The sequence below is a fragment of the Drosophila elegans genome, unplaced genomic scaffold (genome assembly GCF_018152505.1).
Source record: "Drosophila elegans isolate 14027-0461.03 unplaced genomic scaffold, ASM1815250v1 contig_149, whole genome shotgun sequence".
Taxonomy (NCBI): Eukaryota; Metazoa; Arthropoda; class Insecta; order Diptera; family Drosophilidae; genus Drosophila; species Drosophila elegans.
In genome coordinates this window covers 16,843,147-16,865,963 of record NW_024545513.1, presented here as the reverse complement: position 1 = coordinate 16,865,963, position 22,817 = coordinate 16,843,147, and the positions used below count along the sequence as shown (strand labels likewise).

At 36.9% G+C, this 22,817-nt stretch overlaps 1 protein-coding gene across 2 annotated transcripts; it reads left to right on the top strand.

The window, feature by feature from the left end:
- The first annotated feature begins 491 nt into the window (after positions 1-491).
- LOC108137660 (protein TIS11) lies at positions 492-20,974 on the top strand. Of its 2 annotated transcripts, XM_017259495.2 has the most exons (4): positions 492-610; positions 1,604-1,749; positions 18,959-19,290; positions 19,851-20,974. In XM_017259495.2, exons 2-4 carry the CDS (start codon positions 1,672-1,674, stop codon positions 20,827-20,829), a joined length of 1,389 nt encoding a protein of 462 aa, XP_017114984.1. In that variant the 5' UTR covers positions 492-610; positions 1,604-1,671; the 3' UTR covers positions 20,830-20,974. The 2 variants fall into 2 exon arrangements, with proteins under 2 accessions (XP_017114984.1, XP_041565089.1); XM_041709155.1 differs by lacking the exon at positions 492-610 and having other exon boundaries at positions 1,538-1,749.
- Positions 20,975-22,817: the final 1,843 nt, after the last annotated feature.

Sequence of the window (22,817 nt, the reverse complement as noted above, 5' to 3'; positions counted from 1 at the left end):
GATTATAAATAAATAAGTGCTATCATCATTAAACGTTTAACCCTTTTTAAAATATAATTCAATTAAAAGTTGTAGATCTAGTCACATTAATGATTCCGTCGTTTAGGGAATGCCCAAGTTGCTTTAAATATTTCTGTTATGAAATCCAAGCTTCTAACCACCGAAGTTCTGAACCGTCCGATTAATCGATGTTGGCCACAACGAATAACACCGATTTTGCCCCGCCAAACGAAACGAAAGCAGACAAAAAAGATGCTGGTTGTCAGGGTGCATCTCCACAAATGTCCTCGATCATGGTGCCGAAATCCATAGCCCTGATCAGTTTTGTTTAAAATTGCAAATCGTCGTTTTGGTAACGGCAATGTTTAATCATCGTTTTCCTAACAGAAGCTATCATTTCATAACATCGATATGCCAAACATCGATATCACTGATAGAAAACATCGAACACATCAATGTTAGCATCGATGTTCCTCCACCTCTACGATCCGTTGCTCGTCGAGTTCAAACTTCGAGTCCGATCCGATTGGTTGGTGGTTAAACCGTGCGCATCTTTTTGTTGTGGTTTTTTGCGAGCGAAGAGCAACAGGACCTCTGCGCCGTATTCAAAGTAATTTTAGTTAAAAGCAATTCAAAAGGTGTTTTTGGCTTGTGGTGTTGGTGTTTGTGCGACTAAGTGGATTATTTTTTTGCAATTTTTTTGCAAGTTAATACGCGGTCAGTTGTGCCGGGACATTAAATTTTGTTAAATGAAAAGAAACAGTAAACAACGTTAGAAGCTCAATATATTTTTTTAACCTATTTTTTTAAGGTGCTAAAACAATGGTAAAACCCGTTAGAGGATTTACAAAAGCAACATGTTCAAATAAGCAAACACTCAATTCATTCCATGTGCGCATGTGTGCAGTTGAAAGGACCTAGAGTAGAAGAAGAAGGAGCAAGCGAAGCAACAGGCAAAAAACAACAAGAGCACTCGCCGTATCGTTTTTTTTTTTTGTTTTTGAGTTTTCTGGCGCAGCAATGAAATATAAATTACAAACACAGACATCAGATACGACCACCACTAGGGAACGCACACACACACACAAGACAAGAGGGCGAGAATGAGAGGGAAAAAGGGGAAAGGGACGAAGCGCAAGCTTATCTCTCTGCTTTTTAAAAACGCGAACGAAGACGATAAAAGCAAAGCAAACACACATACACGGGACAGAGATCGGCTGTTGCTGTTTAAATATATATTTAAAAAAAAGTGGGGGAAAAGGAACAAAGCAAAGCAAAGACTCCCTTCTTCTTCTACGTCTTACACATGTGCGTGAAAAATGTCCTGACACACACATGCGCATGCAATAAACAAGCACGTGTAATTTCTGTGACTCTCCCGCTCCTACTCTTCTCGCTCTCTTCTAATCACTCGCACTCTTTCAATTTTAGCTGATTTTTTTATTTTTGCAATGCAATATTCGCGGAACCAATAACAACAACGACACATAACTCAACTTTCAAGTGCAAAGCAAATAAAAACCAAACCAATATCAGAAAGAAAAAAATAGAGAAAAACAAAACAAAAAAACGCAAAATAAAGAATATTTTCTGTCTTGTCCAGTGGAATAAAAACAACAACAGCAACAACGAAAAAATCAAGATCAAAATCTCTTGAACAAGAACAACAAAATGTCTGCTACTATAGTGCAGAAATCAACGACGGTGGCTAATTCGCATTATTTTGAGTGCGGCGACATATTCCAGGCGGTAAGTTTTAAAGTTTCATCCAATATTTCTAGGTTCCTTATCGAATATTTGACTTGGTTTGGTTTTTTACATATGTACCTAGATACATCGGTGTTATTTGTTTCTCCTGGGGGATTTTCACCTAAATTCGTTTTCTAAAAATTTCGGTAACTCCTATCCTGGAAACTTGTTATTATAAGAACATACTTTTAAGAGGAATCGTCAAATGGTTTTTAGTTTACCCCTTGGTATTTGGGCTTCTGTGATATAACTGAACTACATTGGGGGCTTCAAAAAATATAGTGTAACAGAGTATTATAGGGGGCTTTGCGATAGGTCAATGGACATGAAAAAGTAATTATGTACGTGTATGATTTAAGTTGAAAACACATTTTTATCAAAAAACAATGCAAAAACTCAAGAACTTAAAACCATAATTTCGAATTCTCTTAAGTGAAATACACTTTAAATATTTTTGGGTCGGCAGCTTAAAACATGCCTAAACCACATGTTTTTTTGGGTTTATTTATTTTGGGAGTTGTATTTTGCGCCGTTTTGTTTTGTGTCGTTAAAAGCAATATGCCTGGTTTGCTTAACTTTTATAACTTGTTTTCCATTTTTCATTTCGTTACATTTCCGTTTCGTTACACTTGAATTTGTTGTTTGTTATTCCCCATTATTAAAGCTGATTCATAAATATTATTTTGTCGGTTTGTCAACTCACCAAAAACCAGAAAGACACTAAGCGAAAAAAAGAAGAGGCGATATAACGACAGACTGTAAAGTGGACTAAATAATTGCCTGATAAGGATTTTTGATAAGTGTATTGTGATTGTATGGGATGGGGGCGGGGCATCCTTCTCTTTTCCCCTTCTCTTTGCATTTATTTGTTACAATTGGCGTCATCGCAGCAGCATCATTAAAAACAACAAAAACAACACGACTCGTGATCACTTACTGTTTGTACATATATATATGTGTGTATTTGTATGTATGTGTGTGCGTGTTATATTGGCAGCGACGTCGCCAGAGCAGCTGTTGATCGACAACAAATTCGATTAACTCAAGTTCCGGGTTTGGTTTGGCTGGATTTTTGTGTTTTTAGTGATTGCTGTTGTATATTATATATGTATTATTTTTTTATTTTTTGTTTGTCTTTGTGTCCGTATTGGAAGTTGCTCTCAAATGAGCCAAGTTAAGAGCTCTGCTGCTGCGCTGCTACTGCGATTACGTACAAAGTTTTTTTTTGTCATGCGGTTGGGTTGGATGAAAAAGAGAGGAGTCAAAAGCGAGTGGGAGGAGTGGAGCCCAAATGGAGAAGGGAAAGAAGAGAGCGGGCACCGCTGCTTTTTGTTTTGATTTTCTTGTTATTCTCTGTTCTGTTTGCAAATTTGCGTAAACTAAAATGCAAAGCCAAAGGGTCAAGTAGTACCACAAAATAAAGGAAAAACACAAGAGAGCAAGGAGAAACAATAAAACAAACGATAAATAGGGCCAAGGCAGGTTGACGTCCGATAAAGTTGCAAATACTTGTTGAATGAACTTTGCCGTGTTATCGATTATCGACACAGCAGCAGCGATTATTCGCATGGAAAATTCATTTGTTTTTTTTTCATTACGCAGCGCTTTTTGTTATTGCTTTTTGGTTAACTGAGAGAGCAAAAACAAAACTACAACAAATTGCTGCCGAAAGCGAAAGGGCGCAACACAAACACACACACATAGAAGCTACTGCAGCGCAACTTTTTCCAGGCGACAATATTGTCGCAATCGCTATGCACACTGAGCAAAAATTTTACTGCTAAATCGATATTCTGTAACATTGCTATTTCATATTTTAATATCACAAATATATTAAAATCAAGGGACTTTAAAATATTCGCAGATATCTAGATTGAAAGTTCAATATTTGGTCAAAAAATTTTAGATTATACATATTTTTTTGAATATATTTCAAGCCTATTTTAAAATTTTTTGGCACAGAGCAACAGAGAAAAGACAAATTCACTTTATCGCAAAAAAAAAATGTTTGTTTCCTCATTTGTTTGGATGGCAAAGTGTCGCAATAGTTGTTTTTGTGAATTTACAAAAACTTTTGGTTTGATGTCTTGTTTTTTCAGTTTGTCTTTCAATGCTTGCGCCACTTTAGTCGGCTGGAATGTGGGATGGAAAGGGGAGAATGGAGAATGGCAGACCTTAAGAGGAGAGAAGGGAGCACCAAATTTAAAATTCACTTTTCGCATAACTTTTAATTTCTCATTTTTTCCTTTGGTTTCAACTTCACTTTATTATGAAATTTATACATATTACCATGTATGCATATGTATACTTATGCAGTTTAAAGTGCACTCTCGATACAGTCAACAAAAATAAAATAAAATAAAATAAAACGTTTGGACAAATAAACTAATATTTTGAATTATTTTATGGTCAGTGTCATACTCGATTTTAATATATTTTCTTTATTTAATAAATCAAAATAAAATTACCTCATCACAAATATTTAATTCTTATACCCGTTACTCGTAGACCCCGCAAAGTATATGTACATATATGTATGTATATATGTTCTCGATCATTACCAATAGCCAAGTCGATCTCTCTTTCCGTCCGTATGAACGTTGTGATTTCGGGAACTATAAAAGCAAGAGATTTGGGGTTTGACATGCAGATTGAAGTATTTCTTACACAGCGCGAGTTAATTTATATATATATGTATATTTATTTATATATATATTCAAAAAGGACCCCCGCCCACTCTAACGCCTACAAGTCTCGAAAGTCTGTCATGTCACACTGACACGCTCTTAGCTTCTAGTGTTGGCAATGCAGTTCGACAGTTGCCGCCACCTAGACCCCTATTGTTTCGTGAGGGAATACTAAGTTTGCAATTTTTTTAACTATAGTTTTTTCTTGTATAACTTTGAAATCGAGCCTTGTCTAGCCAACGACATAAGTTTTTGTTAATTTATATATATTTAAACTTATAAAGCAGAACGCCCACTGTAGTTGCTTCGCCCGTTCGTTTGCTGGGAATTTTTTTTTGCTGTGTTCAGGCTGAAAAGTAAAATGTGCTTAGTTTGTTATATCGAAATCCTCGAACGTAATTCAGCAGTATTACGTTTCAAAAAACTCCTCCCCCTCCGCTCTTTGCGCTCTTTACCTTCATCATCTCCTTCCCCTCCCTTCCTGCCCGTTTCCCTCTCCTGCTGAGAGGCTCACTTACACTTACAAGCGACAAACGGCGACTACTTTTTACGAATATAATTCCATTTCCTGCCAAGGCGATAACAACAACGTTGTCGTTTTATTTTGATCTGTGTTTTTTTTTTCTCCCTGAGTGTGTGTTTGCGTTTGTCCCGACGCCATTGCTGCAAGAAGAAGAAGCAGAAGACGTGAGTGGCGGGGGAGGAGAGGAAAAAGGAGTATGAGTAGGAGTAAAAGAGCGAGAGTAGGGACCACCGCTACCTACCTAAAAAAAAGGCAACTCTTCAATCCACATTCTCCCCCTCCTTTTTTGTTAACCCTCAGTTCCACCAAACGTCTTTTCAATTCGATTCGATCCGACTCGACTCGATTAATATGCAGCCCCATCCCTAAAGTCCAGGTCCAATACCGCCTATAGTACCCATCCCATCCAAATCCCAGAGTCCCAGTCCACGAACCTCTCACTCTCTCTCTCTCTCTCTCTTACTCTCTCACCCACTCTTGCGCACAATGCAAGCGCAGCGACAGTGTTGCATGACCAAGAATGTGTTGCCCAGAGAAGAATCTTAACTATATATTTTCTATCAAGAAGTGTTAACATTGGCGTAACACACGTTTTTAGTGATATATCGAAGGAAAATTAGATAAAATTAAGCGGAGACGGGTTAATAATAAATTAAGTAAAAGCAAAAAAAAATGTTTTTTTTTTGTACACAAGAGTTTTATTGTTTTTAGTTTAGAGCTATATATTAAGATTGAATTATTTAATTTCATGCTTACATTTTTTGTGTAAAGACTTACTTTGGAGCAATGTATTCAGGGGTTTTATGTCTTAAAGAATTGCTAGAAATATGTACACCTGTTATATATTCGGCTATAAAAAGGCCAGAGTGAGCACATCAGCTAAACTCACTGCTCAAACCGGGCACTTAAACTCAGGCATGAGGACATGATTCCGAGGCAACAAGAAGAACAACAACACATTGTCAGCATATTGACTGGCTGACCCTTGAGATACACCCTTGGAGTGAACGGGAGGAAAGATGGACCGGAGAAGGGGATCGTCGGCTCGTCAAGAGTTTATTACTCGATGGGGGTTGAAATTGAGGATCAAAAGCCCGAAACGTTTTTCGAAAACGATTTTCTTCCCAACACACGAAAAAATATAAGAAACGTACACATGACTGTATTCAAAATTATAGTGGTGGGTCAATTGTAAAACGCTTACAAAACAAAATTTAAAATAAATTGATTGCTTTGTTTGTTTAAGTTAACTTAAAAATGAATTGGTCAATTAGTGTTTTTTTTCACAACAAAAGTGTGTTCTACATATGTACATTTGTGTACGACAGTTTGTTTATGACTAAAATGTACACAATTTGCATGATTTTGCTTTTCTAAGATTTGAACTTACTCGGATAAAAAAATTGTTTAAAAATCCTTTATTGCCAATAAAATAATTTACTTAATTTTAATTGTTCTTCAATTATTTGTGTTTCCCCGTCTTGAAAAATTGTTTTATTATAAAAAATTATTTGCGTGCAGCGCTACTGACTGCTTATTATTAGTACTGTTATTGTTGTTGCTGCTGCTCTCTTATCGTGCAGTTGTAAAAAAATACAAATAAAAAACAAAAAATTAAATACAAAACATATGTATGTGTGTGTGGCGTTGCTTTGTCGTCGCTTTGCTATCTCGCCCACACCAACGCACTGCCAGTGGCCCCACTCTCTAACACTCTCGCTCTGGTCTGGCTTTGCCAGTTAAGTGTGTGGGGGAGGAAGGGAGGCAAGGAAAGAGAGTGGAAGAGCAAGCGAGTCAGGCAGGCGTGCGCACTGGGGGCAGCTTTCCATTGGCTAGAGTGTGATGGAGAAGACAGGCCAAGACACTTCATATTCTATTGTCATTTGTTGTTGTTGTAATCTTGAAATTGTCTTGGCTGTACGGTGCTCATTGTTGTTGGTATTATTGCTAATGGCCGCTCAATTGAGTGCCAAAGTACATCTCGGTTCTCCCTCGCTTCTCCTTCCCCTTCGCCCCCATTTGTTTGTTTGTTGTTTGCATGCAGAGAAAGAAAAAAAATGTGATCCAAAGATAAATTTTATAATTTTTTACATATAGTTTGGGAACAGACTCTGAAATTGAAATTTCATGGGTAAATTTAGATTATTTATAAAGGTACAAAAATTATAAAAAATCGTTAAAAAGCGGGGCACATTACTGCAACTATAAAATTTTCTCGAACTTTTTTTTTCAAATGTATTGATCATGCATTTTTTTCTGTGTGGTTGAAGTCGGGTGTATTTGCATTTAGAATCGATCTTAAGTTTAATTTTCCCCCGAGTTCTGGGAATGTGTGGAAAATATTATTATGTACGGCTTATTATTCGCAGAGTACGATGTAACAACCCGTGTATCCCCTTTGCTGTTTTCTTCGCTTATTAATTTCGTTAATATTTCCATTATGCTGGCTGGCATTTGCTGTTCATGCTTTTCATGCGGGCCACCCTACAAAAGTTGCGCTTGCAACATTTTCTTTTGTTTTTCTGATTGCCAATCCCAAAACGAAATCCACCGAAAAATCCAATCCAATCGAATCTATTATATAATAAAGTTGCAATCGAATGCGGACGCTGGCAGCGCAGTCGACGTCAACAGAGCCCCGTTTGTTTAGTAGATTTCCATTCACATTCACTGTCGCTTTTTGATCGTTGTTGCTTTTGCGTTTTGGTTTTGCTTTGTGGCTTTGTATTTGGTTTTGCGGGTTTTGCCCGCTAGTGCTGTTTCTTTCTGGCACACACATATTACAACTGGTTTTGCAGGACAACAATAAGATAATACATATGAGTGTTTGTTTCTCTGTTCTGTTCTAGGCAACCCCCGATAAATTTTAATCACGATTTCGATCGGATTTTTGTTTTAGAGAGTCCCACAACCACGTGTTCAACACATTCTCAACATGTTGCTTTTCATCCTGCCCCTGCCCTTCATTCCCTCTCCCCTCTCTCTACACAGAAAATAATACACGTGAGATGGCATTACAAAATGCCAGGTTAAAATCTTTCCGCCGCCCAAATAATTTGTATGTATATTATTTACATATTTTAATATCAGTTTAAAATGTGCAAAAATATAGTTTTGCAATTGCTTACCAAAATAAATTAAATTTTTGTTATCTGGCTAAAAAATATTATGTACATATGCATGTATTTTTTTCTTTTTGTGTATCCCTAATTGTTGCCTCTGGTTCTTTGTTTTGTTGGTGCGGGTTATCAAATAGCCGATAAATTATTGGCGCAAGAAAAGGGAATGAGAAATAGAGAGTCAGGAACAAGGGAGAAGAAAATCAAAAGGAATTAATGCAACCTGTGGAAGCGAAGGTAGCGATGTAAAGAGAAGGATAGGGGAAGTACGAGTAAGAGATAAATATGGACTTTGCTTTTCGGTTGTGGACTGGACATACCAATTCCTTCTAGACAAGAAGCCTCCACTGCTCTTTTTTATCTTTACCCCATTATCATCGTTCTTTTGGTGTGTTTTTTTAATTAAAATAACTGATATTATTTTAAATAATGAATTTCCCATTTATAGTAACTCGGAATGTGTGTGGTTTTAACTAATAAGATATCATATTATGTATTAATCACTTATATTTGGTAATCCCTTCAATATGTTTATCCAATGAAGTCAATTTGAATGAAAATAAAACAAGGTAAAATCAAATAAAAAAAATAAAATATGTGTGAAAACATAGTCAAAATCCAAAAATGTATAAAAAAAACATGTTTGCTTTACAAAATTGTTTTTGCTTCCGTCACTTTGGTGATCCAAACAAATCTTTTAAATGGAATTTTACCCGCAAATACTTAGTACGGCTTATCAAATCAATATTTTCTGACCTCTCAATGTAACTTCTAGAAAATTTCATTTGCCTTTGGAATGGAATCTCCGTTTTTGAGTGATCTCAGGTGTTTTTAGCTAGAAATAATTTTATTTCTTTCCCTTTTTTTCTTAGCTTTTTTTTTGGCCATACATGCAGTTTTTGTTAGTAGTTGTTTTCGTTGTGTTTTCGTATGTTGTTTCTTTTCTTAGTTTAGTTATTGTTGTACATTGTTTTTTGTTGGTTGTATACTAGTTTCAGATGAGCTTTGCTTATCGCTTTTGAGTAGCAACAAATACACCAGCGAACAAAAGATTATTACTATATGAACTAACTAACCCAATAATAAGTATTCTTATCACATTAAATCACACACACACACTGCTGCACTTTAAAACGCGCGTGTGTCAACAGAGAAAAAGCGACGAGCTGAAGAGACGTCGTTTCTTCTCAATCTATACTTAAAATGTGTGTTTTTCCTTCTTTATTTTTTTTTTATGATTTACGTGCCTGCCCTGCACTTGTGAGACTGAGAAAAAAGAGCACATACAAGTGTGCATAGGAGAGATAGGACAAGTTGGAAAGGGGGGTTTCGGTGGAAGATTGCGAGGGAGTGGGCTGCGGTGCGGGTCACTGCCACTGCCATGTGCTCACAAACACTGGCAGACATTTGCCGGGCAGAGTGATAAGCACCCAAAAACATCGAGAAAGAGAACAGAATACAGAACATAATACACAATAACTACAGAAATTGCTGTGCTTATGTTTATCAGAAGATGATATTCATATTTTCCTACTTAACGCCATAAATTTTAGAGCACAGCCACACCGTCAAATATTTCTAGAAGTTAGGCACACTAATTTAAAGGTGTCTATAACTGTGGCTACTGTTTTATCAATAACCAAACATTTTCAACATTCTATTTCTTTATCGACTCAAAACTTCTACCACGAACAACAGCCACTCAACGCAAATTTCAAGAAAACATTCCATGATATGAAAAAAGGGACTTTAGGTTAATATTTAATATAAATGGAATCCTGTTTTTATTGAAAAACCGCACTTGTGTTACAATAATTTTTAGTTTATAGGTTAATGGGTAGTATGACGTACATACGCTTTCAGTTTCAACTCAGATCAATTTAAAAACTATAACAAACTATCTTGTGTTGACGTTATTTTTCTTAAAATATTCGATTTAATTTAATTTAAGTTAATTGATTTTCTGTGTTATACTCCCATATACATACATTTTTCATGGCTTGTTTTTCGTAATTCGGGCTTTATAATAGGAACAGTAAAACACAAACGAAACAATTTCGAAATGTTGTGCTGCCCCATTTTAAAGCTTAGCTCCGCTATTGAATCGAATCGGATCGTATTGTTTTGGATCGTATTTAATCGAGTTCGGGTCGCGGCTAGGGATTTATTTTATACCATTTGTCCCCAAGGGAAAAACAAGCAGCGATATGTGAATGATGGTGATTGGAAGTGGAGGTGGAGTGGAAAGTAGGTACCAAAATCCACCGACACTCTAACGAACGGAGGGAACCCAACTGAAAACGAGTCCCCCGATAAGGTTCGACGCTCTGGACACCCCGTCGTCTGATAAGGGGATACTAAAGAGGTAAAGGGCTGCAAATGGAACAGAGCCAGAGGTTAGGGCAAGGGCAAAGGGGAAAGGCGAAAGGGGAAAGAGGTCGGGGTGTAGACTCCAAGTGTTTCCCGAACCTATAAAAACTCTAGAACGGAAAATGGTGGGCACCAAAAGCATACATTGGTCATTTACTCGTTGTGTATCTGAACAAACAGGCAAACAATTTGCTATCTGGAATTTTTAAAGAAAGGGGAAATTTAATGGAATTGATATGAGTGACATTTAAAAATGTGATTAAGCAAAAATGTCTAAAACTTAAGTTTGTGTGACAAAAAATTTTCACACACTACACTTCTTAAAAACCTTTAAACTTAATCAACAAAACTAAAAAATAACAAAGCCTTTTCTCTGCAAAAAATATTTTTATTTGGATATCTTTATTGCGTGAGGGGCTTTTATGTAAGTTTGAACGCTGTAACAACTGGGAAATAGGAAATTCAATATATCAAAATATGTAATTGGAGTGCTTGTTTGTTTAAAAGAAATGCAGAAAATGCATTTCTCTTTTGCGGTTGTATTGTTAGACATTAATCACTTTTTAACCAATTTTTATGTGCTTCCGAAATCTATCTTCCGGATTTTGTCAAATTTACTAAGCTCTGTTAAAAGCTTTTTGTTACTTTTTATTACTTGTTATGGAATAGTGTTATTTTTAGTGGTTTTATTACAAAACAAAATTATGTAAAACGAAATGTGTAGTAAAGCATAGAATTATGGTTACGATTTTACTTACAAACATTTGTGAAATTATGTATATCGGGGAAATGTTCTGCCTATTTATGTACGTATATGCTACTTACATAGTAAGTAACATTAGATATATTTGTGCTTAAGATTACCTTGAAAATATGATACCTTCCACTTTTTCTTTCTACTATCTCTATCTTCATCTCCCTCCCACTTTGCTCCCATTCGAAACTCTCCATTTCGATTGCATAACGGTGGCTTTGTCTCTTCGTCTCTTTCATCCTCCTTTCGTTTGTGTATATGCAAAAGGTCTCCATCATCCATCCCCCTTTCTCCATTTCACCTCTTTTCCTTACTCCTCCCCGTCTTGTTCCTCATTTTGCATTTGTTTGACTGGTTTGCTTAAGCAAAACAAAAACGGCAATTGCAACATTTTATATGTATTTCCCTTCCTTTTCGCTAAAAAAAAAAAAAAATCAGCAATAAAAAACTGCGCAAACGCAACGTGAAGCAGACAGCGAAGTCGGCGGAATTTCGACAGCGGAAAAAGAAGAAAATGATTGTTTTATTTTATTTTATTTGAATGCTCATCGATTAAAGACGGAACCCCCTTGGATATAAAATTCGTTTTGTGATTGGGATCTGTTATATTTTGTTCGATGTCACTGCCAAATTTCGTATCTGTACAGTAAGCATTCTATATAGTGGTAACCATAAAACACAACACTTATAATCTTGTAGAAATCCTCGGATTTTGTGGATTGATTTGAAAAATATAAATAATAATGTTACAGTAAAAATTTTGGGCAGTTCCTAAGTGCCCTACCATTATGTATGTTACGAACGTTTTTATAATAGTAGTATTCACCGTATTTCATTGTTTTTATTGTTGTTATTGTTGTTGTGCTCCGAATTTAGCAAGGCCAAGTCGTTGTGAAGTTTTCTTTTCTTGTGTTTTATTATGTGATTTTCGTTGTTGCCAATTATTATTATGTGAGCCGGTTCGAAAAAAAAAAAAACACAAGGAAAAGAAACAACAAAATGTACAAGAAATAATACATGAAAAATACGAGGAAAAAGAAACGAAACGAAGCGAAGAGGAAGATAAAACGGCGGACGCTTGGCAATGAAACGAAACGAAACTGGCACGGCAGTTGCGCATGCGTCTTGTTTGCTCCTCCCCCTCCACCTCTTCGCCTACCTCTTTATTAACCTCCTCTTCCCCCCCCGCCCTTTGTTATTTCGCTTACCAAATATTAACAACGAACGGATGGACAATGCAAACGGCACGAAAATGTGAAATGCTCCATTCGACGATTCGACCTAGACCTCAATCGATGGATGACACAAACCCAAACCCAAAACTGAAAACCCAAAACCGAAACACCATTTAAATTTTTTTTTAAGTTAAGCCAAGAGTTCCAGGCCTTTGGCAACATTATGTAAATTGTTATGTGACCGGTTGGTATATTTGTTTCTTTTCCTTAATCGACAGAAACTATAATAGCACTGACATCAATTTAAGATTATAAAACAACTTATTTACCAGCAATAGTTTTTTAAAAGTTGTAACTTTTAATATTAGCTTATTTTCATTCTTCTTCAATATATTTGTTTTCCATTTTAAATTTTATGACTTTAATCCATTTTCATAATTATGCAACTGTTTATAATGGATCATAAGGGTTTAATAAGACCTCTTTTTCAAATATAGGATATAATTAAATTTAGAGTTATTCAAATTTAAATTTCATACTTAGTTCACATTTATTTGTAAATAAATGTTTTATTATTATTTATTTTTTATTAATGTTTGCAACTTTTAAGAGAATAGGAAAAGGTCTTGGAAATACTTTCTTTATTTATTTTTTTATTTAAAATTAGTATTTATAAATTCCCTACATAATTTGAATCTACAAATGTATATATCCATATATTGAAACGGTTTCGTTCAGTGCAACACGTTGTTTTGAGCGCTTTATCTGTTTGTAGATCATGTTTTGGAGGGGGCTACTGCGGTGTGGGGAGGTTCCGAAAAGGGGCTGGGGGACCGGGATCGACGATAGACCAGGGGAAGGAGAGGCGGGGCTACCGCGTCTGTTCTAGATTGTTTTGTTGTGTGCTTTCAGTCCATCAATCGATCAAAAGTGATCAGTGATCAGCGGCTGAGAATGGAAAGGGAAAACGCGAAGCAGAAGTGAGTGCATTGCAATGCAAAATGCAATAGAAATTGAGATGGAAATCGAAATGGAATGCATGTGAATGAGAATGAAAATGAAAAGCAATGAAAAACTCGCATGACAGCCGCATGTGCTAATTACCAATTCAAATTTGCCAGCAATTAAAATCAATGCGAGGTTTTGTTTAATGTGAAAACAAAATAAAAACAAAAATTACTAGATGGGGGTATGATTTTGAATTTTGTTTTTATTCAAATTGATCTGCGGCTTTGCCGCTAATCAAATTTCGTTGAAAGAAATCTCGCACTTTGCATAGAAAATTTGAGGCTTACCTTGAACTTTAATTGAACCGCAAAGATCGTGTGTGTAAATATGGAAATAAGATGCGTATATTTATCGGATCTTTATCTGTGCGATTCGATCGATCATTTCATATATGTATACCCATCCCTAACCAAATGTAAATGCCTCGCTTTAATTGCTAATGTTATTCCCCAGGCGATTAATAGATGCAAATACACATAGACAGTGATGGTCGGAATAATAGTGCCAAATAAAACTATAATGCATATTATCGTGTTGATTAAACTTTTTAATGCAAAGCTATCATGATAGCTTATTTAACCATTGTTTTTCTTTAAATTAAATATATAAAAGGTATATATATTTAAAACATGTTTAAATATTTAAAGTTAAGGACATTATGGTTTTAACATGTACTGAAAGAAAAAAAAATATTAAAAATGCTACTTTTCCTATATTATATATATAATATTTGGAAGCTTAAATCTTACTATTGGTGCCGCCACTGTATAGATACATAGTAGCGCCACGCCCCCTCGCCTCTTTCCATCTCTTTTTAGTCGTTCGTGCAGGTTGTTCAGGTATTATAAATAACACTCAATAATAACTTTGTATTCATTTTCAATTCGCATATATGAACAGAATAAAAATTGTCTGGGTGTGTGTGTTTTTTTTTTAAATTTTATTTTACCATTGTATTGGTGTTAGCTCATCGAGGTTATGGATATTGCGTCGTCGTCATCGCGATGTTGTTGCTTTTATTGGTACGGCTTTATAAACCAGTTAGTCCAACCGAAAAAAACAACAAAAAAACAACAAACCAACAACAGCAGGTCTTCAGCATCTCGCACACACAAACACTCACACGAAGACCGGTGTATCTGTGTGTACGTGTTTATGAGACACAAACAAGTAAGCAGCAACAACAATCGCCGATCTTACCTAACAGCCCGTGAGCCAAGACCTGAAACACACACTCGATAAGATATATACATAAGATATATACATCTGCATAACTATATCTTTCCATATGTATGCTATGGGTTAACCGAAAAGTAATAAAGAAACGCTTAGGAACCGAAATTTGGGTGGCGATTCTTGTTAAAGATCTTAACAATTGCCAAATGTATCAAAAGTTTTAGAAGATTACAAACAAGTAAGGTCCAATCTCTAAAAAGACGAAATTTGGGTGGCAAATATTATTGCGCATAAGGATAGTAAAACAAAGTTTAAAAAAAGTGTGTATTAAAACATTTCCGACATTTTGGCAGTTCAAAATGAATTAATTATAACATTACAAATCTTAATGGAACATTTACATTTTATATATTAGGAAGTAAAACAAGAAGTTATACAAATTGGGAAAAAAGGTGTCACTTCTTCTGTTTTAGTGCAAAGAAAAAAACCTAAACTTTTGTTTCAATTAAAACAATTTGTATTAAGTAATTGGGCTTCACGACTTCTTAATCTGTACTTAAAGGCAGCGCCCTTGCCCTAAATAAATTAAGAAATGAAAATGCATTATTTGCATTTCGACATGTTTCCGAATTTTAAATTTCGCAAATAGAAAAGTTTCCAAAAAGACCTCAAGCTCAAGGTCTATTGCTTTCCTTCCGTCTCTTTTTCTCTTGGCCAAACAACGCTTATCCCCCATTCTGCCTATCTCCTTCCCGCCCACATACTCTCTTTCCCTTTCTCTTTCTAGTCTTCAGTTGTTGTCTTAACCCACCGCAACAATGAAACGGAAAACAGACAACAAAAATACCAGGCGACCAAAATACAAGTGGCAAGAAGCAGTGTGAAGAAAGCGGGGGGCGAAGAGAGGAGTCGTCTACTAGCCACAAGTAGAAGAAAACAAGAAGAGGTAGAAGAAGAAAAATAAGCCAAACCATGACTGAAAGAAAAGTAAACTTATTTTCATTTTCAAATGAAAGGGAAATTCTCGCCTAGACGAAAGAAAGAGATGTGGAGCCTTTAACAGAAAGAGATCGCGAGTTGGCAATAGAAAGAGAGCGGTGCATAATACATAACACGGGAAAACGGCGCAAAAAGCAAAGACCAAAACAGGAAAAAGAACAAAAACAAAAGATTTGAAACGAGCCGCAGATCTAGCTTCGTACTTCAACATCTCCTTCGTACTCCTCGTCTTCTGCCAAAATGAGTCTTAATCTTGTTTTTACACAAATACACAAAAGAAAGAGGGGTTAAGAGAGTAGCGGAGAAGAGAGGTAGATTGTCTTGAAGTTGTTTTTCGAACACGTTTAAAAGGAAAAAAAAACGTTCCGATATTCCCCCTTTCCTCTCCTTTGCCCCTTTCCAACCCACTTTATCACCCATTACTCACCCCATACAAATCGAGTTTATGCGAACCTCTCTTTGCGAAATCAGTTCACGAATCGCAGTCATAACTTGACCATGAATTCAAAGTCGTCGGTCCCAAAACAGCTGTGCAAAATTAAACAAAACTAATTGACACACAAATAATCGTAAGAAAGTTTGACAAGTTTGAAGGTTATCTTTGGGATTTTTTGTTGCGGAAGTGCGATTTCTTCACCGATTTCGATTTTCACTTACGAACAGAGTTTGTATTGCTAATCGGGAATTTGGGTTGAGTTCCAGTTTCTTTTTCATGTTCAATTCAATTTTCTAAGGGATCAGTTTTCTTTTGAAATATATTTACTATACATGTAATCAATAGAATTTCGTAATCCTGTACTAAGTATAAAGACTGGGTACTAAGCATTACATAATGTTTTTTTTTTTTTTCGTACCTTTGCCAATGCATATGAGTAATTCTTTTCAAGGGTAGCCTCTGTGCAATTTTTATGAGGCTTAAATGAAGAGTTCGTAAATTACCAGGCATAAACTTGGATCTTATTTATGATACTTGGTGCAAGCCAAAGGCAAAAAGCAAAATCAAATGCTTGAGCAGAAGGCAGCAACCGTATCCGCAGTCTCAGTCGCATCGATGCCGTAAGCGTTAAAGTTGGTCAAAAATAAAAAGAAAAAAAACAAAAAAAAAACAGCGCCAAAGGTTTGCTAAACTTGTTGCGCTTGCTCGTTAATGTTTTTTCTTCCTTTTTACTGCTGTCTGCGCAGAGTTACAGACTGAAATTGAAACTGAAACTGAAACTGAGAAACTAAAAACAGAGTTGCCAGGTGATCGTCAATGTCAGCTGACTAATTATCTATGATGTCCAGGAAGTTTCGTTTTTTTTAACGACCGAAAATTCAAGTGAAGAAATAAATAATAATAAATATTTATATTAATATATGTACCCAACCTTAGCTACAATTAATTCTCACTATTTTTAACTGACCTAAAATTCGAAAAATATTTTATATTTTATTAGTATTATAGTTTACAAAACCTAAAAATATTTTGTAATTTTTACCTCACTTAGTCATTGGGGTCCAATCTTTTTTGTGTAGTAGAAAGGTGGTACCCTTCAATGCCAATGCCAATGTTCACCATTAAAGTGAAACAAAAATCAAGACACGATGCCAAATGGGACGAATGATAAGATAAGCGATCGACAACAAGTACATCGGGTATATGGCTTCTAAACTGATTGGGCAGGCAAATTAATTAATTGAACATTTAAATTGTTTTGTTTCGTTTCGTTTGGCCGGTTCTGGAATTACTCATGGAAATTCAAGGAATGTGTATTGTTGAAATCGGAGCAAAGATAACCTAAATGAAGTGCATATGTACATATGTATATAAATATTTATTTGTTATGTGCCTCATCTGTCTGGCTGCTTTTTAATGTGTCTTGACATCCCATTTCATTCTCTCGAGATAACGAAGCTCTAAGTGGGCTATATCGTTCTGTAATCGCAACTTGGGTCATTTACAGTTGGGCATCTGTGAGTTGAACAACCCAAATCTAAATCCTGAGACTCGTAATTACTAAAGATTTCTTTGTTCATTTTACCAATAATAAACTTTTCTTTGTAATTAGAAATTATTTTTTTTTATTTGTATTATTTATTATTTATTGTTTTCAATCTTTTTTTGTTTCAATCGATATTATTATACAAATTGGTATGAGTAACATTTACAGCTGATGGTTTCTGAACTTTAAATACTTTAATCAATTTTGATGGGGTCTATGTATTATTTATACTTCCTAAATTTATTGGAATTTGTCTTTAACATTTTTTATATTTTCCGTTTTAATTCTTTATATTTTCTGTTTTTTTTTTTTATTTTAATTCCTTATTATGTTTGTGTGTTTTTTTTTGAATAATTCTCATATGGATTTGTTTTTTTAAACCGCCAACACCTGGAAACCCTGTTTTAAGTCGGTGCGCATGCGCCACCGCCACATGCTGTCCCTCTTGCTCTCTTTTGGCATCACCGCACACCCTCTATATCTCGTTTTCATTCGCACTTGTTGAGCAAGGCAACCAGTTTTTCGTCTGCGGAGAGTGGCAACTTGAGTTGGGTTTTTTTTGGAAAGACAGGAGGAGGGGGGCTTACAGAGGGCGGGTGGTGCTGAGGCGGTTGATTACTGGTTGGGCCCCAAAATCTTGTTGGTGTTGTCTTTTTCGTAGCTCCGGCTTTTGAGGTTCGGTTTTTTGAGCTTCAGCTTTTCTGCTTGCCTTTCGTGTTGTTGGCTTGAACTTGAGCTCTATACATATGTAATTGGTAGTGGTTGTTGTTGTTGTTAGTTGTGGCCACGCTTGATGGAGTGGGCTAAGTGCCCGAGTGTGTGTGTGTGTCTGTGTGTGTGTGTGTGTGTGTGTTAACTGGTTGCATAACATGTTACAGCATCGCACGAAAATGAACAGGCCAAGTCAGACGTTGCGTTCCCAAAAAAAGAAACAAAACCGAAACTGATGACGACACGAAAAGGGGGGTTTGAAAGAGTGGTTAAAAAAAAGGGTAACAAAAAGAGGGGGACTGGCTAAAAAGTTATAGCCAAAACAGGGGGTCTTAAAAAAGAGAGGTAGCTGGTTTTTCTTGGCGCTTGTTTAATGTCTGGAAAATTATAACATTTTTGTGTGCCTTTTGCAATATTTCTCAGTTGTCTAGCTGGTTGGCTTTTTCTGTTTTTCTGTTTTTTTTTTCTTTTTTTTTTTGTTTATTTTTGTTTTTCTGTTTTTGCTTATAGGTCAAGTTAAAAGTAAAAGTTAGCTTGGCTGTTGGCTTTGTGCTGCTTTTGCTTTTTGGTTTTGTTTTCGGCGGCGGCTCTTTTTACATCCTCTCTTTTTTTGGATTTTTGGATTTTTGCGAAATATTCGCTTGTTACGTATACGCCCGAGAGACACAGAAATTGATTTTGGTTTTTCGCCTTCTGCATTCACAGGTGGCCAGCGACCGCGATCGCGATCATCTCCAGCAGCAACAGCAGCAGCAGCAGCAAGTGGAGCTCGTCCTGGACAGCAGCAACATGGAGCAGCAACACCAGCAGCCACATCGCCTTCATGGCGCCCTCACACGCACCATTTCACAGCCGGCCCAGCAGCGCCATCAGCTCATCCAGCAGCAGCAGCAACAGCAGCAACAACAGCAGCAACAGCAACCGGTGGTGGCCAATCTGGTGACCATCATCGAGAACCTGGGCAACATGAACCTGCACCGTAAGCTGGAGCGAACGCAGTCGGAGCCACTGCCACAGCAGCCGATGAATACCTCCAGGTAAGGCAAATAACCCAAAATCAAAGGAGTAGGCATAAAAGGATATAAATCGAAATAAACTCCTCATAAAAGCCGAAAATCTTAGGTCATTTTATATAGGGACTTATTTATCTGTACTCATTTAACATTAAACTAGGAAATCGGTAGATTAAACTTCTATGGACTAAATTAAAGTCCCATTATATAGTTTTATTGAGACATTTCTCAATTTCTGCCTAAACAATTAGTTAAATTAAATTGTAATAAAATATCCAAAACAAAAACAGTGCATATGTATATAAAAAACCAGTAACCAAATTTTAATATTTACAGTGAAGGCTTTTCTTTCGTCCTTAAACATTGTAGTAAAAAAAAAAGGTGTTCAGGTTTAAAACAAATACAATTGCCAAGATTGGTATGTGAATTAAAAAAAAAAAAACTAATAGAGAAAGCAAAGAAATTTTAACGTTCCCTTTAAAAGAAACCTTTGGGTTTTGACAATGCTTAATAATGCAGGATCACTTGTCAATGGGATGCCTTCCTATGTACTCAAACTAATTCCTTTAAATGAACATTTCCAGGTACAAGACGGAACTGTGCCGCCCGTTCGAGGAAGCCGGCGAATGCAAGTACGGCGAGAAGTGTCAGTTCGCCCACGGATACCACGAGCTGCGCAACTTGCAGCGGCATCCCAAATACAAGACGGAGTACTGCCGCACCTTCCACAGCGTGGGCTTCTGTCCATACGGACCGCGCTGCCACTTTGTCCACAATGCGGACGAGGCACGTGCCCAGCAGGCGGCTCAGGCAGCCAAGTCCCAGTCCTCCCAGTCCCAATCGCAATCGCAATCGCAATCGCAGTCGCAGTCGCAGAATCAGCAGCAGCAGTCGTCGCCGAACTTCTCATCGAAGAGCAACCAGAGCAGCAATAGCAATAGCAACAGCAGCAGCACCAGCAGCAACAGCAGCAGCAGCGGCAGCAGCGGCAGCAGCAACATCAGCAACAACAGCAGCCAGTTCTATTTGCCGCTGAGTCCGCCGCTGAGCATGAGCACGGGATCGGACCGGGAATCGCCCACCGGCTCGTTGTCGCTCAGTCCCACCAACTCGCTGACCAGTTTCCCGTTCCACGATGCCCTGCAGCAGGGCTACCTGGCCTCCAATGGCGGCACTAGCAACAGTTCCGCTTCGTCCACATCCTCGGCCTCTGGACTGGGTCTCGGCATGACCATGAACATGGGAATGGGCCAGGGCATAAGCATGGGCATGGGACAGGGCATGGGACAGTGCATGAATATGGGTATAGGTATGAGTATGGGTCATCATGGACCCGCCACGCCGCCCGAAAGTCCCAATGTACCCATTTCGCCAGTGCATACGCCGCCGCCGTACGATGTGGTGGTCAGTGGATCCGGAGTGGGCAGCGCCAATGGCAAGCAGCTGCTGCAGAAGAGCGTTAGCACACCGATGCAACAGGAGGAGGCGTCCAGGCTGCCGGTTTTCAACCGTCTGAGTTCCGCCGTGGAGGCCTACCAGCAGCAGTCCAATTTGGGACTCTAAGAAGGAGCGAGCCAGCCAGCCAGCCAGCCAGCCAGCCAGCCAGCAAAAGACGTCCCACATAGACAAAATCAAACCCTATCCAGCATCCATTCACGCCCATCAAAGCATCCAAAGCATCCCTCCATCATCAACAACAACAACAACAGCATCTTTGACAAAATCTCAGTAACGACCAACCCATGGAAATTGGAAAGAACTCCCGTGCAATTCCAAATCGCAAAACCAAATTACCATAAAAAAAAAAGGCAACTGGATTTCCGGGGCACTTGAAATGCAGCACAAGTGTACATCAAGTATACGCCACCGAAAAAGCAGGACACTGCCAAGCACACACACACACACACACACACACACCCACATGCTTCCCCTTAATTGTGAAACGATCTTTGATATGATTTCTCTCAAGCTGTGACAGTCAATCGTTTTCGTTAGATATGAGAAGAACCGAACCGCCGACGACGGGACGATTAGGTAGATGGTAGATGGTAGATGGTAGATAGTTACGTAAATGACAAACAAACAATCCAAGGAAACGATGATCTTAAACTAAAAACTAAACACTAAAAACTAAAGAGAAGTGTAAGCAAAACACGAAACATTCTTAAAACTGGACAAGAAGATAAGATAAGGACGAAAACGGACTATTGGGAATCTTTAGCAAATGTTGCTCAAATCAAAATCAACAACAAACGGCCAACGACGAACGTGAATATTCGTTCCTGCATTTATTATAGGACCTACTGCAGTGCACCCATTATAAATCCTGCACACACCTGTCGCTTTTGTTCAATATTTATATGCCACGCACTTTGGATTAGTCTAATGTTAAAATTGTTTATCGGTATATATACATATGGCCAGCACCCTGTATATATCCCCTGATATGGAGGAAAAAAAAAAAAGAAATGAGAGAGAGTAGAGAGTTGGTCCCATGTCTTCCAATCCAATCCAATCCAACCCAATCCAATCCAATCCAATCCAAGCCAATCAATTAATCAATCAATCAATACAGATGATAATGATAGAAACGGACAGAAACGAAGTTAAGGAAATTCTTTAATTTATTATTTTTTGCTAAATTTATGTAATAGAGAACGTTGTGTATATACGAGAGTTAATATTTTGATAAAGTTTATAAATTATATTTACCAATTATATTACGATTACGGTTATATGATGATGATCTTGGATGATATGAATATTATTGATGATATACCTCTGCAATTTGTGCAACCAATCACAACAACAAACAAACAAACAAACAAACAAACACCAACAACAACCAACGAGCAACAAACAATTTTTCGTCTTGAGAAGAACTTAATTATGGAATTCAGTCAATGATTTGACCTTTTTTTTTTGTTTGAATGATTACGATTCTTTGTTCTGTTTAAATCGATCTATGAAATGGAAATGCTGATTTTTAACACCATAATTTATTTTCACGTCTATTTACATAAAACATACCAGATATATTTTATATGCAATTAATGTTAATAATTTATGAAAACAACACATGCGACACACTCAGACACACATACACACACACACACATATATATATTTTGACCATTGATAATTTTATGTTTTTTATATGGTATATGCGACAGATCATTTTGTTTATTATATATTATTTTTATTTAATTTATTTTACAACATTTTCTTGATTTCTTCTATTTTTGGGTGCAGTTATATAATTTTTAGTGTTATGAGAGAAACCCTTAATTTATATACAACTTATATAAACCATATTATAATTATTATGCTTACGCCGATGATTATGAAGTACATGCGAATGTAATAAAAGCGGATAAAACAAAGGAAAAGCCTCAACAAAAAAAAAAAACCTATTTAAACTATTTTGTATGTGCCGGACAGAAAAAAATTAATCAGAAAAGGCCGAAAAGCGGAAAAACAAAACAAAAACAAACTGAGTACAGTGTTAGACATGTAAAATTAAGGGAACAAAACTGAGCAAACAAAATACAA

Excerpts from the sequence above, each read along its gene's own strand:
- LOC108137660 (XM_017259495.2), top strand. The coding sequence starts at position 1,672 with ATGTCTGCTACTATAGTGCAGAAATCAACGACGGTGGCTAATTCGCAT. Across the intron at positions 1,750-18,958 it reads GCGGCGACATATTCCAGGCG|GTGGCCAGCGACCGCGATCG; the intron begins GTAAGTTTTAAA and ends CTGCATTCACAG. Across the intron at positions 19,291-19,850 it reads CAGCCGATGAATACCTCCAG|GTACAAGACGGAACTGTGCC; the intron begins GTAAGGCAAATA and ends GAACATTTCCAG.